Source organism: Anas platyrhynchos, chromosome 3, assembly GCF_047663525.1.
Source record: "Anas platyrhynchos isolate ZD024472 breed Pekin duck chromosome 3, IASCAAS_PekinDuck_T2T, whole genome shotgun sequence".
In the NCBI taxonomy this organism is placed as follows: domain Eukaryota; kingdom Metazoa; phylum Chordata; class Aves; order Anseriformes; family Anatidae; genus Anas; species Anas platyrhynchos.
The window spans coordinates 74,498,199-74,511,328 of NC_092589.1; the positions used below are offsets into that span (position 1 = coordinate 74,498,199).

At 44.0% G+C, this 13,130-nt stretch overlaps 1 protein-coding gene across 9 annotated transcripts in view; it reads right to left on the minus strand.

The window, feature by feature from the left end:
- The window catches only part of PRDM1 (PR/SET domain 1), a 111,098-nt gene that overhangs the window by 3,322 nt on the left and 94,646 nt on the right, over positions 1-13,130 (minus strand). For 8 of the 9 annotated variants that reach the window (XM_072036148.1, XM_038177114.2, XM_038177115.2 and 5 more), the window contains 4 exons: positions 12,666-12,785; positions 9,301-9,553; positions 602-1,710; positions 266-394 (listed from right to left, as the gene is read on the minus strand). In XM_072036148.1, the coding sequence (XP_071892249.1) occupies positions 266-394; positions 602-1,710; positions 9,301-9,553; positions 12,666-12,785 (1,611 nt within the window). Of the gene's footprint in view, positions 1-265; positions 395-601; positions 1,711-9,300; positions 9,554-9,778; positions 11,535-12,665; positions 12,786-13,130 lie in introns of those variants that run through there. The other variant, XM_038177117.2, reaches the window with a different exon arrangement.

The following is a 13,130-nucleotide window of genomic DNA, read 5'->3' on the forward strand; positions in this document are numbered from 1 at the left end:
CCTGTTTTATTTAAATATTGCTGAAGAGCATTTCAAGTATGGCTGATGGCAAGACTGTTATCAGGTGGATGGATGCTGCCCTAGCAGGCTAAAGGCAACTGCGCTGTCTCACAGACACTGGAGCAGCAGGGCTGGAAACAGCTGTGGCATGGATTTGAATCCTGGGCAGCCCACTGGGTGCGTTGTGCACACAGGGCAAGGAGGGCATGAGCCCTGCCACCCCTTCGGCTTCCAAGGGAAGTTGTCTCCGTGGTGTGTTACATACCTGACACTCGTGAGGTTTTTCTCCTGTGTGTACCAGATAGTGCTTCTGGAGGTGAGCCAGCTGGGTGAAGCCCTTATTGCAGGTCTGGCATTTAAATGGTCTCTCTCCGCTGTGTACTCGGAGGTGCACCTAGGGAGAAAGAAAGCAATTAACAATTTGCAGTTGCCAGTCCCGCAATGAAAGTACTTTTAGATGTTTCCTAAAGTTAGCAGAAGCCTCCCATTGCCAAGATGCACTGTTATCTACTTAATTAGATCCCTGCTTTTCCCAGAGAACGTAAAGGGAGCAATCAGAGCCTTCCAAGGAGGCTTGTGTGCCTTATTCTCCACTGCCTACCTTCAGATTGGAGAGCTGGCCAAAGGTCTTGGAGCAAACGTTGCATTCGTACTTGATCTTCCCGTTCTGCTTCTTCAGTGGGTATGGGAGGGTTTTGTAACCAGTCACATTCCTCTTACTTTTAATGAGATTCATGGCTTCTTCACCGCCGGTGGCGGCCAACACCACTGAGGTAGGTTTAGGTTGCATTATGTGTTCCGAACTGGCTGCTGTACCAGCTGTGGGTGACCCGCTGGTGGGGCTGCACGGCTTGTCCTTCATGCTAGCAGCAGCTCCCGTGATAGAGAAGGCACTGTTAGGTGCTGGTATGAGGAAGTCTCTCGGATGATCAGGCTGCAGCAAACGACGGCCTCCTTCGCTGGGCAGTGAACTGGGGAGCGTGGCAGGGTTCAACATGTGGTGGGAAAGGCTACCTCCGCTGAGTAGGTTGCCATAGAGAGGATACATCCGCGGGAAGAGATTGAAATTGTTGATGCCATTGATATTGTTCAAAGCGCTCAGGTTATTACAGCTCATATTGAATGGAGGTAACAGAAATTTGGGGTAGTGGGGGTTATAGGATGGTAGAAAGGCAGATGGGAGGTGGCTAGGGGGTGCGTATCCAGGATAAGACCCCAATCCCTCTGAGCCGTAGGATCCATTCAAGTAAGAGTACGACTCTCTGTGCTCCTGGGACGTAGGTGCCAGAGGTGAGACTGTGACCCCTGGACTGCTGTGAGGGCTTGAACTTTTTAAACTTTGGTCTGGGCTGCTCCTCCCAGAAGGACTTGGTGTAGTAGATGACTGGATGGGTGAGTGAGTAACGTAGCTGGGTCTGTCCATCCCATACGCTAAGGAAGCTTTCAGATAGTCTTCTGGAATGTGAGGTCGGATTGGGTAGACAACTCGAGGGAAGAAACACCTCTCTGGGCTATAGTTCTTACGCAAGTCATCCAAGTCTTTTTCTGGAGTAACTGGTGAAATGTTGGTCTGGAAGAAGTCTTTTCCTTTTGGAGGATTGGATTCCATTTTCAGGATTTCTTTCACGCTGTGCTCCTTCTTTGGGACGCTTTTCTGATAGAGTTCATCTTTATCAGCACTGTGCTGCTTTGGATTAACGTGTGTTTGTGCTGAAAGAGAGAGACACGATAATGATTATTTAGATAAGTCACCATCATTATCTCTTTTCAAAACACAGGCTAACTCCTACAAGTTTAGTGGGAAGGACGGGCCACTGTCAGAGAGGAGAAATCATTTAACTCACCAAAAATAAATTTCTCTATAAAGAAATGCCTGATAGTATGAAGTGTTAATAAAAAGCATTGCTAATTTAAGGGACATCAGCAGTACGTACAGATCCAGATGATGATTCATTTGCAGAGTGACAGTCTCCTCTTTGCAAACTGATTTCACCTTTCTTTCCCCTTAAATTTGACTAGCTTCCCTGCTGGATATCTCTTTAAGCTGTATTTCTAATAAATGCGGTAACGAGCATTTGTTCACAATACAGGTTTACCAGAAGGACTTTACAGAACTCAAGCTCCCAGAAATGTTCCTTACTGAAATAACAAGGCATGACAAATCAGCTTTTGCCAAACCGCAGCAGTCACTTCACCAGCCAGTTCAATTACTTACAGTACCAAAAAAACCATGGCTGGCTAGGATGAAAGCCTTCTTCAAAGAGAAGGTATTCTCCATCAGTAAACAGATCATTACTCATTAAATATACTGCTTAGGAACATCTACAACAAAGCAGACTATTTACTGCAGATTTCTGTGGCATTCAGTCTATGCAAAACTCCTCTGCTTACAGCTGTACTTTATAAAAAAAAATGCTGAAGCAAAGCAAAAGAAAGCAAGACTGGTCGGCTCCAGCTTAAGTTGAAATGTACTTTAAAAAGAAAAAAGGAAAAGAAACACGCATTTAGAAGGAAATAGAAGCTATCATCATTTGGCTCTGTTCAGCACATACACTGTTTATTTGTAGTCAGAGACTCTACCTTGTTATCTGGACATAATAATATACAAACAGAACACTGAAGGATAGAAAAAGAATTCTGCTTTTATCTAATCTCCCGAAGTTAATAGTTATATAATCTTGAAATGATGACTTGTAAGATGTTTTATTATAGGGGAAAAACTCCGAGAAGGTTTCGCATTTGTGGTTAGCTCATGTGCAAAGTTTTCCAACAGGAGGTACAAGTCAATGCCGAAGGTATGTGACTTGAAAGCATTGCAGCCCTTTAGCCGAACTTCTACTTCTGTGACTGACTGTTCTTACTTCGCTAACTGGGGTGAGAAACAGTTGTTTCTAATTTTTGGGAGGACCGGCTAAACCCCGTGAGGAAGATGGGAAAAGGCAATGACCACGCCGCTTTCAACGCAGATTCTTTGCTTCACTATTCACTACCCTCACGGAATCTATCATTTGGCAACATTACCCTATAAGGCAAAGAAACAGCCATTTATTAAACGTATCCAAGAAAACAGCTGCTTTCAAAAGCATGCTCCTGCTCACAGCAACCCGCTTTTACAGTAGCATCTTTTTTTTTTTTTTTTCTCTCTCCAAACAGACTTACAGCAAGCAAATTCAGTTTGAGATAGGCAGGCACTTTGCCTATTTTCGAGTTGCGACGAGATGCAATTGAACATAAATATGGCCAGTTAAAATATTTATGATAAAATATAGGGTGTGTCGCACAGCAAGCACGTACACCCACAAGTGTGCAGATAGCTTCCCAATTACTTTTCTTGATGTTAAAGTTTAATTCAGAGCCGTTTCACAAGCAAACCTACAACAGGTCGTTGTCTGGCATTAGAAACCATCTGCTTTCTTTAGCAATTTTGTCTGTACCCATGGACTAGTAACTAATTTTCTAAATGCCTGCTCAGATTTTAGGGTATGACAGCTAGGTCCTACTAGGTCTAAGAAGCTCTGCAACGGCAGTGTGGATAACGTTATCTACACCTTCTTATCAGCTGCCTGTCACCACACCAGCATCTCTGAGCAAACATTCCCAGTGACATTATCAGCAACGGGAAGTATCGGGATTGGGAAGTATTGAAAGCTGGGGGGGGAGAGGGAGGGGCGGACTTGTGAAGCCTCGCAGCAGAATAAAGAGATAAATACCACCTTATCAGGCCCGTATTGGTTTCTCTGTGGGGTCTGTCAAGCAGGAAGCTCAAATTGACACTTTTCTTTTTTACAGGAAAAAAAATAAATAAATCGCGGGGGAGGGGAAGAGGAAGGAGAAGTGCCAGCGCTGCTGGAAAGTGATAGAGAAACCCAGACGCCTGAGCTGGAGGAACAGCTCGCTCTCACTGTCACAAGGGTAGAGCCGAGGGTGGGGACGTACGTGCCTGATGTGCCGGTGCGAGCCTCTGAGTGACAGAGAGGAAGCTCACATGGAGAACACAACTTTCTGTGCGCAGCTGCCCGCCTGACGTCCCCACTGGGCAGACTGAAGATAATGGCTCTTTCTTTCCCTTCAGATTTCCCAGAAAAGCTTTCCCTCATTCATTTCCACGTGCAGACAGAAATCGCAATATTTAGAGATTATTTTTCAAGTCTAACTGTGACAGCCCCCTTTAGCTTGCAAGTTATCTTTGCTCCGTGAATCTCCTCTTGACTTTTTCCCCTATTACCTGAGCACAAGAAAGACTTGGGAACACCAGAGAGATCAAAATATAAACAAGTGTGTCAGCACCACGTAAAATAAGCAAAGGTAATGTCGGCGGCCAGGGAGACGTTCTGATGTTTGATGCTGAACGTGGATTTAAACCAGGGCTGAAACTGATTGAGAGGTTTACGACCTTTCTTGTTGCTCTTAAAGGAGACATACTTCAAAGTTAGAGAGATTTATTTCTTATAAATGTTTCTTTTTTTTTTTTTTCTTTTTCTTTTTTTCTTTTCTTTTTTTTTTTTTTTTAACTTGTGATTTTAGATTTAAGCTCTTACTGATCACAATGTCTCTGTCTCTCTCCTAACATGCATCTCTCTCCACCCCCCCTCCCTCCCAACACACACATATATAATAAATATAGGCACACACTCTTCCAAGATCTGTCTAGTTTCTGTGGTCAGGCAGGCACACAGAAAAGAGGTTCATGACAAAACAAGAATAGTGCAGTTGCATTTGCAAGTTACTGATCTGGGGGGGAAAAACCCAACAGACGTGCCTCTTTAGCAGCCTGATCCACTTCTCACTGAGGTCAACAGATTATTTGCTCAGATCTGAGATTCGTGAGTGCGTGCGAGAGGAAAAGGGACAGAACTCCTGTTACTTTTAAGTATTAATAAAACGTGAGCGGAGGGGCTGCCTGAAGTCACTCCAATGTGGGTGTTCCAGTCACAGACGGCCGCAGCGCTGTAGGTTTTGCTCATTTCTTGAGCTCCTAGCTGTAGCCTGAGAAAGGCTTCATAAAAACAATGATCTGTTTTTTCTAAAAACTTGAAAAACGGTTGTAGGCAGACAGTAATTTCAATAGTCATTTCAGGAGTGAAATGGTACTGAACACTTTGAGTGGTGAAGGTTAATTATGCCGATTCACATTTTCGATCTAAATTAAGCACCTCTTTTGCTAGTAGAAAGAGAACCTCGAAGTTGTGAAGTAGGCAAAACAAAGAGTGTTTCCACTCAAAATGAGAATGGAGACCAACATTTAGAAGTCTACAATTTGATCATCTGTTTTCTAAATGTGTCCAAGGCAGTGTGACATGCCTTTGAAAACATTTTGCTCAAAGAAGGACTTTAAAGGAGCCTTCAAGTAATCCTCAGTATTAAGTCAACTTCAGGTTTTGCAAAGACAACCTTTTATATCATTTAAAAATCATTTTCCTCAGCCCTTTTGAAGATTCCAGTAGGCACTTTTTAAACAAATGCAGATGTTTCCTCTCAACCCAAACAGAAAAGCTTTAAAACCAGAAAGTGAAACTGACCATAAACAAAAGGGAAAGCGAAGGGTGTGCTTTAGCTAACGACAAATTTATGAGGGCCAGCGTAAAGAACGCAAGAATACATGTAGATCACATTTTAAAACCAAGCATTAAAAAGTTAACCTTCACAGAATACAGAAGATTAGGTAAGACCTCACTAAAACAGTTCACGAAACAAAAAATTGCCAAATGCTTCCTAAATATGCAAATTATCTTCCCTGAACTCAAACTTCTTTCTGAAGCTTGACCAAAATAAGATGTCACCTGCCTGTGCTTGACTGATGAGACAAACATGACATGAATAGCAGGAAGTTGCATCATATGATTGCAATACGTGAACATTATTATCAAATAGTCATGTCCTGAGTCAATGCAATTGTATTTTGTTTTTAGAAATAAAAAAACACTATTGCCCTCTCCACCCTCCTTCCCAAAATAATGCTGTTATGATAAGTAGGCATGAAATGCTAGAAACAAATTTCCTTGGTCTGTTTATCAATCCAAATGCCTATCACAGACGAAAGGTTGATCTAATGGCCTGCTGGAATGGCATTAAGCACACTTATCAAAGACTAATTTTTTGGCCAGCAGGACACAGAAATCTTGCCATCACACTTAAAACCATTTACTGCACAACATCACCATGTCTGAAGTTCTCAAACTTTAATAGAAAATAACATGAGTAGTCTCAAAACAGGCAGAAAGGAAAAGGGAATGTGTTGAAATGAGACTCAGTTTCTTCCCCCAGGACAGACTGGAGTCTTGCTTCTACCTCTGTTGTGCAACCCTTGCAGGCACTTTAGCATCTACTCGAGGTTACGTAGCTCCACTCGGAGCTAATCATGGCCATGCAGGTAGGTGTGTGCTTCAGCGTCTAAAGGACTGGGTCAAAGGCCTCAATTCAAGAAAACACAGAGGACATGGTTAAACCCGTAACTAAGTTCATGCCTAATTGCTGTCTTGGATCTGGATGCTTTCCTTCTACGGTGCAAATGAACTAACGCTAGAGAAGTTACCTTTAATTTGAAAGTTTGCTGTTACAGAGGCAAGTAGATGTTATATGTGGATGTGTAAATATATTTATGCTCTAAAGTGGTAGTTCTCTCATTTTTGAGGCCACTAATTACAGGAAATAAAGCCAGAGAAATTCTCTGATACATTTTTCCCCAGAGGCCCATTCCGCTCAGGTGTTTAGAGAGGATCAGAGGTGCTGAAGGTCAGGACTGTGATCCCAAAACCCCTGAGGTGCCTAAAGCACCTGCTTATAGTCAGTAAAACTGAGGTGACACTGGGAGTTCTCCATCAGTCTGTGTCCTAAGCAGCCTCTCATGTGCCATGGCCAGGTAACCAGCCAAGGCGCAGCTCCTCTAAAACCTCCTGTGAATTATCCTCCACTGAATTATCACTGATTTCTTTGGCTGGAGAAGGCCTTCCTCAGGAGGTGGCTGGTGGAAGGATCCCCCCGAGCAATATCTTGCCCTCAAAGACTGTGTTAAGGCGTTTTGAAGGGGCAAAGGCCCCACATCTGCAGCCAGTGCAGGGTGTTAACAGTTCAGGGACAAGCTTTCTGCATTTTAGTCATAGGTGAATGCAGGAGGCCTGGGCCAAATTGGTGCTAGAAAGAGAGGCTGAAGAAGCAGTGGGATGCTTGCTAATTTTAGATTTAACTAGAAGAAGTGGCCTGTGAGGAAGGGGAAGAAGAGAGCTGCACAGTGCTGACATTTCCTTTAAATTCATCTGGTTCCAGTATTAATGCTAGAAAAACACCCCCTCCTGTGCTGCGGCTACAGACCCACCAGTGAATAAGCATCTTTGAGAGAACTATGGATTTTTTTCCATACTTTCCAAGAAAGGGAACCGAAACATTAAGAATCCTCAATCCTTCTGGTACTTGAAGGGTTTCTTGCCTAACTGTAGGCCTCAGGCCTGAACATGTTTGTCACAAAGTCAAAGGATAAAAAAGTGAGAGCTACTGCTAATAGTGGAAGATGCTTAAAAAGCTGAAGAACTGTTGCTCATTTTTCTGAACTGCTATTTTCTTTACACGGAAGGTTAACATAAAATATCTAAGTGGTTTAAACAGCATTATCTTCAAAAAGAAGAAGGGATACTTTAACCTCAATGTCTGGAAAGAGTGCCCTTTCTAATGTTAAAGCTGAACTACACAATTGTTGCTTAAGATACACTCTCTTCAAATCCACATATTAAATCTACTTTTATTAGAATGGGATGTTCTGCACATGTCCAGTCAGCCCCAGTTTTGACCTGAGTAAGAGTAACTGAGTAATTTGTTGACATTTTGCAAATACATTCCTCACTATTCCTGCAAGGTAACTTAAGGTAACAGCCAATGCAGTAAACTGTGTCTGTATTTGTACAGCCACCCTACTAGTGTTCAAACATTTCTGGCTAGATCTTTGCAAACTCCTTGTCCATGGGAACCTTTAACACTGTTGACTTGTCCCACCTGCAAGCCCCAATATAAGGCCAACAGTTCATCGTATCAGAAAATAAAACCACACAGTGAGTGTCAAAATGACACATGCAAAGATGACAGAATCAGTGAGATATGTCTTGAACGGGGAATATAGAAGCATAGGACATCCCTCTTCCTCTTCCCTCTGCTATAAAAAAATAAATTTTCTTCAATAATGTATTACATTTAGTAGGGAAAGAGGAAGACCAAAACCTGGTGAAAGGGAGACATTCACGGAAGACAGATGTCCTTTTGCTTAATTTCAATCTGTGACATCATTTTCATGATGCAGGGTTACATTTCAGCTCTAATGACCCCCAAAGTAACACTGATATTTTATAACCCATTATTTGTTGCCAAATAACAGCCAAGAGCCCTTCATATATATATATAAAATCTGCTTGCAGTTTTTGCTTCAAATTTCAGCGTAGGTGCTGGCAGAAGGACAAAAGAATGCTCTGCTGGATCTCAGAGCAGCTAACAGGAGGCAAGGAAGCCTAAGAATTGGATATGAAGTCAGCAGGAATCAGTCCCTTTCTTCAAGGGGCTCTGGGTGAGATGCTATGCAGTGATTAATGCTTTGAGTAGAGCAATGATGCTGGAAATGGTCAGAAACCACAGCGGAACCCAGAGATAAACTCCTGGAAATACCTCTTCCCCCCTGCTATTATTTTTGAACAGAAAATGAAAGCTGCAGTATGCAGCCAAGAAATGGGGACAGAAGTATTTTCTGATCTTAAAAAATGAGTAACCAGATGAGAAGACCACATGAGGTTTGCTCCCAGAAGATAAGTAACCTTAGATACGAGACCTGAAGAACATTATATAGTCAACATATCTTTTGTCAGACACCTAGACAGCATCACGTCACATGGCCACTTCCTTGTACAGTAAGGGCAGCACTTTGGAAAAACAACTGGAAAGCCTTTAGTATATGCTATCAAGGCAGATTTCTGCCCAGTGTGCTAGAAGATCTGGACTTAAAAGTCTGCATGTGAACCAACATCTACAGCTCTGAAGGGAGAGGATATTTTCAGGTTGTCTGTCCAGAATTTCATCAGATAACACACAGAATATAAAAAAGTAGCTGTTGAGATTCTTGATAATCTGTTTAAATTTGAACAAGCACAGAGATCCATTCTGTTGTGCTCTTCTTTCTTTTTTTTTTTTTAATTCCTCTTTTCCACTCCAAGCTACCTACTGTGACACAACAGATGATGCAGCTGTGTAATTATACAACTTATTATTAGATCATATAGGCAGAAGAGACATTACTAGCATTCTTTGTTTATACTGTAATCCACTTACTGAGGTTCATCATTGTCAGCTCTCTGGAGGAGGGATAGTGCAGCCTCTCTGCAAAGTCTCGGCAATACCACACAAGCAGCTCTTGGTTGGCAGGGATGGGCTTGATAGTGTAGAAGTAGATGTTCATTCCATTCTGACAGGCTGCCAAGTTCTGTTCCTGAACGGAGTAGCCGGGGTTTACATAACGCATCCAGTTGCTCTTGTCCTCGTTAAATCCATCAATGAAGTGGTGAAGCTCACCACTTGAATAGATCTGGAACAGAGAGGAAGTGCCTGTGATTATATATATGCATGATATACAACGTGTGTGCACAGAGTCCAGAGTGGAAAAATGATAAGTTTTTTTTTTTAAAGAAAAAAAAAAAGAGCAGATATTTCTGAAGTAAGAATTCAAGCTGGGTTTCTTCCTATTCCAAGTATGATATCCTCTGTGTTAAGAAAAGAAATGCTTATTCAAAGGCAAGAAGTACACAGCTACCTTTTCCATTTCTACTCATCTTGTGCGTCTCGGCTAGTGTGGACAAATGAGACACAAAATCTGAAACACAAAGTACTCTCCCTGCGTGAACAATCTGCCTTAGAGTCCTTTTCCTGGTGCTATGATGAACAAGTGGGTGATGCTAATGACTGCAGGTCTGAGTGCGTGCTTGCATTAATGCTTTGAGTCACCTGTGTATAAGACTGACTGGCTGTGCTACGTCAGAGTCTTTCTCGCCTTTTTCTATGGCCTCTGTACTTGCAGTTTCCTACCACCCCCGCCCAAAGGTTTAAACTATGCAAACATCCTCCACCCCCCCCAGAGTCCTAAAGCAACACTTGCTCATAGTTGGACTGTAGCCCTTTTGTAGAAAGGCTGGGCGAGGCAGAGATGAACTTCACCTGCCATAACTTAGCGAAGACCTGGAAAGGGGCCAGTCGATGAGAAGTCACTTTTCCTATCGAGGGACACGCTCTGGCTTGTTCCACGGAGAGGAACGAAAATGTGGAGCTAAACACTGCTCAGCAGCTTGGGGGAGAAAGTCCCAACCAGTGGGAGAAGCCACTGTTTCTTAAAGAGGGAAAATAAGAGAAGTATTAAGAAAGAAAAAAAAAAAAAAAACACTCCAGGAGACATGACTGTTAAGGACACATCCCTTGCTCTCGGGGAGAAGTGGCTCCTCGCTGGATGAAATGGGCTTCCCCAGTTTCACCAACTAAATGACCAGGCGAACGAAAGGGAGCAGCCTGCCCAAAGACGAGCCTCCCCGGGCAGGAAATGCCTTTCGGAAGGGGAGATACAGCTTATCTCAGGGAGGAAAACACTGGGCAGCCTTTATGCCTGCACTGGGATCTGCCGGGACGGGGTCCGCCGGGCCCTCTCCTCGCCTCCCTGACAGCCGCGGGCGCAGAGGGGCGAGGCGGCCTTGCCCTTTAACGCGGGCCGTAAACACCAGAATCACTTTCTTTAAGAGTAACTTCCTGTAAACCGAGAAGGGGGAAATACATGTGGCCTCATCAAAGCGGCCTGCGAGAGATTTTGCGGTGTGTTTGTTATGAGAAAATGGAAGGGAGCCGGGTGAATTTCTGCTGTCTCAAGAGGAGCCTTCAGGTTGCTCCGCTCGCAAACTTCCAGGAACGGCGCGGGGCTGTGGCGCTCGACGCCAGCCCCGGCCGCTCCCCGAAACTGGGGATGGGATGGGACGGGATGGCAGATTGGGCCCGGCGAGGGTCGGCGGACGCCCCCGCTGCCCCAGTGGCTCCCACCCCTTCTGGGGAAGACGAGGGCAGATGTGCTGAGTCACAGCGCGGTTCCCAGAAATGACGCCGGCCCCGGGCGGCTCGCTCGCCTTGAGCGTCCCCCTGCGTGTGCCGTGGGTCTTCCCGCTCCCACCAGCGAGCCCCGCGTGCCTTCCTTTGGTGACAGGCGGGAAGAGGTCATCTCCCACATTTTCCTTTCCATATACAGGCCTGCTTCAGACCCGTAGGAAAGAATTAATCTCTGGTGCAGCAGCGTGCCTTGCGTCAATCAAGAGGTTACAACAGGGGATGTAATGACGCTTAGGTGGCTCCTAGGATATTATTCCCGAGGATCCCCCCGCATTCAGGCTTAAAATCACATCATGAAAATGATGTCATGTTTCTCGCTGCCAGGTATGGATGAAGCAAGATGGCTAGCAGCCCCTCTCCTCAGGGTCTGCAGTACCACTGGCAGGGCTAGGGAGCACACCAAGCCTTTTCAACGTCAGACACAAGCTCCCAAAAACCTCAGCTAAAAGAAAAATTTCATAGCCTTATGAATGCGAAAACAGCTGCCTGCTTTGCAAGAATACTCATGCAAATTACTGCCTGTGCAATGCTGTATTACATCGCACGAGGACGATCTGAGAAAACCAAAATGATGCAATTAGGTAGGAAGAGCGGGGTGTGGGGAATGCTGGTGCTTGCCCTGGGTTTCACCTGGATGTGAGGTTGGGATGTTGCTACGGCAGGCAGGCACCTGGGCACAGAGGCTTGGATGTACTCCCAAATCCACTGATTTAGACACAACCTAAATGGCTAGAAGGCAGCAAAACAAATCCATGGGAGAAGACGGGGCTGAAGGAATGTTCTCTAACAATTAATAATGGGTCTGCAAAGGAAACTGAGGATTATGTTAATTGATAAACTGGAAGCATGTTCCCCAGCACAGAATTCCCAAGCCAAAACAAGTTGGCTGTTGCACTCTTCCAGCTTATAATGCAAAGTAGGAATTAGGCACCACCTCTAATGTTTGTTTGCCATTAATGAATTTTCTCTTCGCTAAGATCCATGGGCTGCTCTTTTAACACTTTCTGAGGCATACTAGAAAAGCCTACAACTTGAATGATACATGCTGAAGATCACCACCTCTGTGTTACAGTAGTTCTATTCAACACCCAGGAAAAAATGCTATACAATATTCTGTGATTCCAGAAAAAAAAAAAAATATGAAAGTACTTTCACAGCTTCTTAATAGCTGGAAAAATTAGGTGCAATGACATTTGCATAAACAAGAATGACTTTCTATCATGTGAACATTACATGTGAAGAAATGCAAAATAACCTGCCCCTACAGCCAGCAGCAGAACTATTTCTTTATCCTATCAAGCACCGATCTGTTTCAGGGGACACAGCCAGGAAGGGCTGGGAGTCTCCCCTGCTCTCTCCACCCACAGAGCCCCTATATCCAAGACAGCCAGGCTTTTACTCAGCTCACCACATTCACTCTGCTCGTGCATGGCAGCAGCATACAGAAGTTGCCCCCTGCATTCACGCAGGTCTGAAGCAGGAAGTGACCCAGCTTTTCAGCTGTACTCATTTAGTGATCTGCTTACTGCAACAACATGGTGCTGTTTTTTCCTGCTTACCCGCCAAAAGTATTTTCTGTTCGCATTCTTGGGAACCGTATCGCTGGTATAGATCTCTCCTACCAGGGGTCCAAAGCGCGTTCCTTTTGGGATGTACTCTTTGCTTATAACTCCAGTGACCTACAAGAAGAGCAGCACAGGGTCAGTCCATTGCCAGCAGAAATCGAAATTTTTTCCTTCCTCTCCCCTGCCCCCCAAAGTTAGAAGGTTAAGCAACTAATGCAACAATTTTTAGTGACAGCTCAGCAAAACAGAAATACTTAAAAACCACATTGTACATGATAATGAGCAGGTTTCTTAGATACTAACATCTTACCGAGCATATAGAAGAAAAAGATTAATACAGCCTGAAAAAATTGTTTTGTGAAAATACAGCTACAAGAAGAAACAATAAAAAAAATGTACAGACTGTCAAATACCTTCAACAGTTATTTTTCCTATCAAAGGCAACCCCCAAAAGTGTAG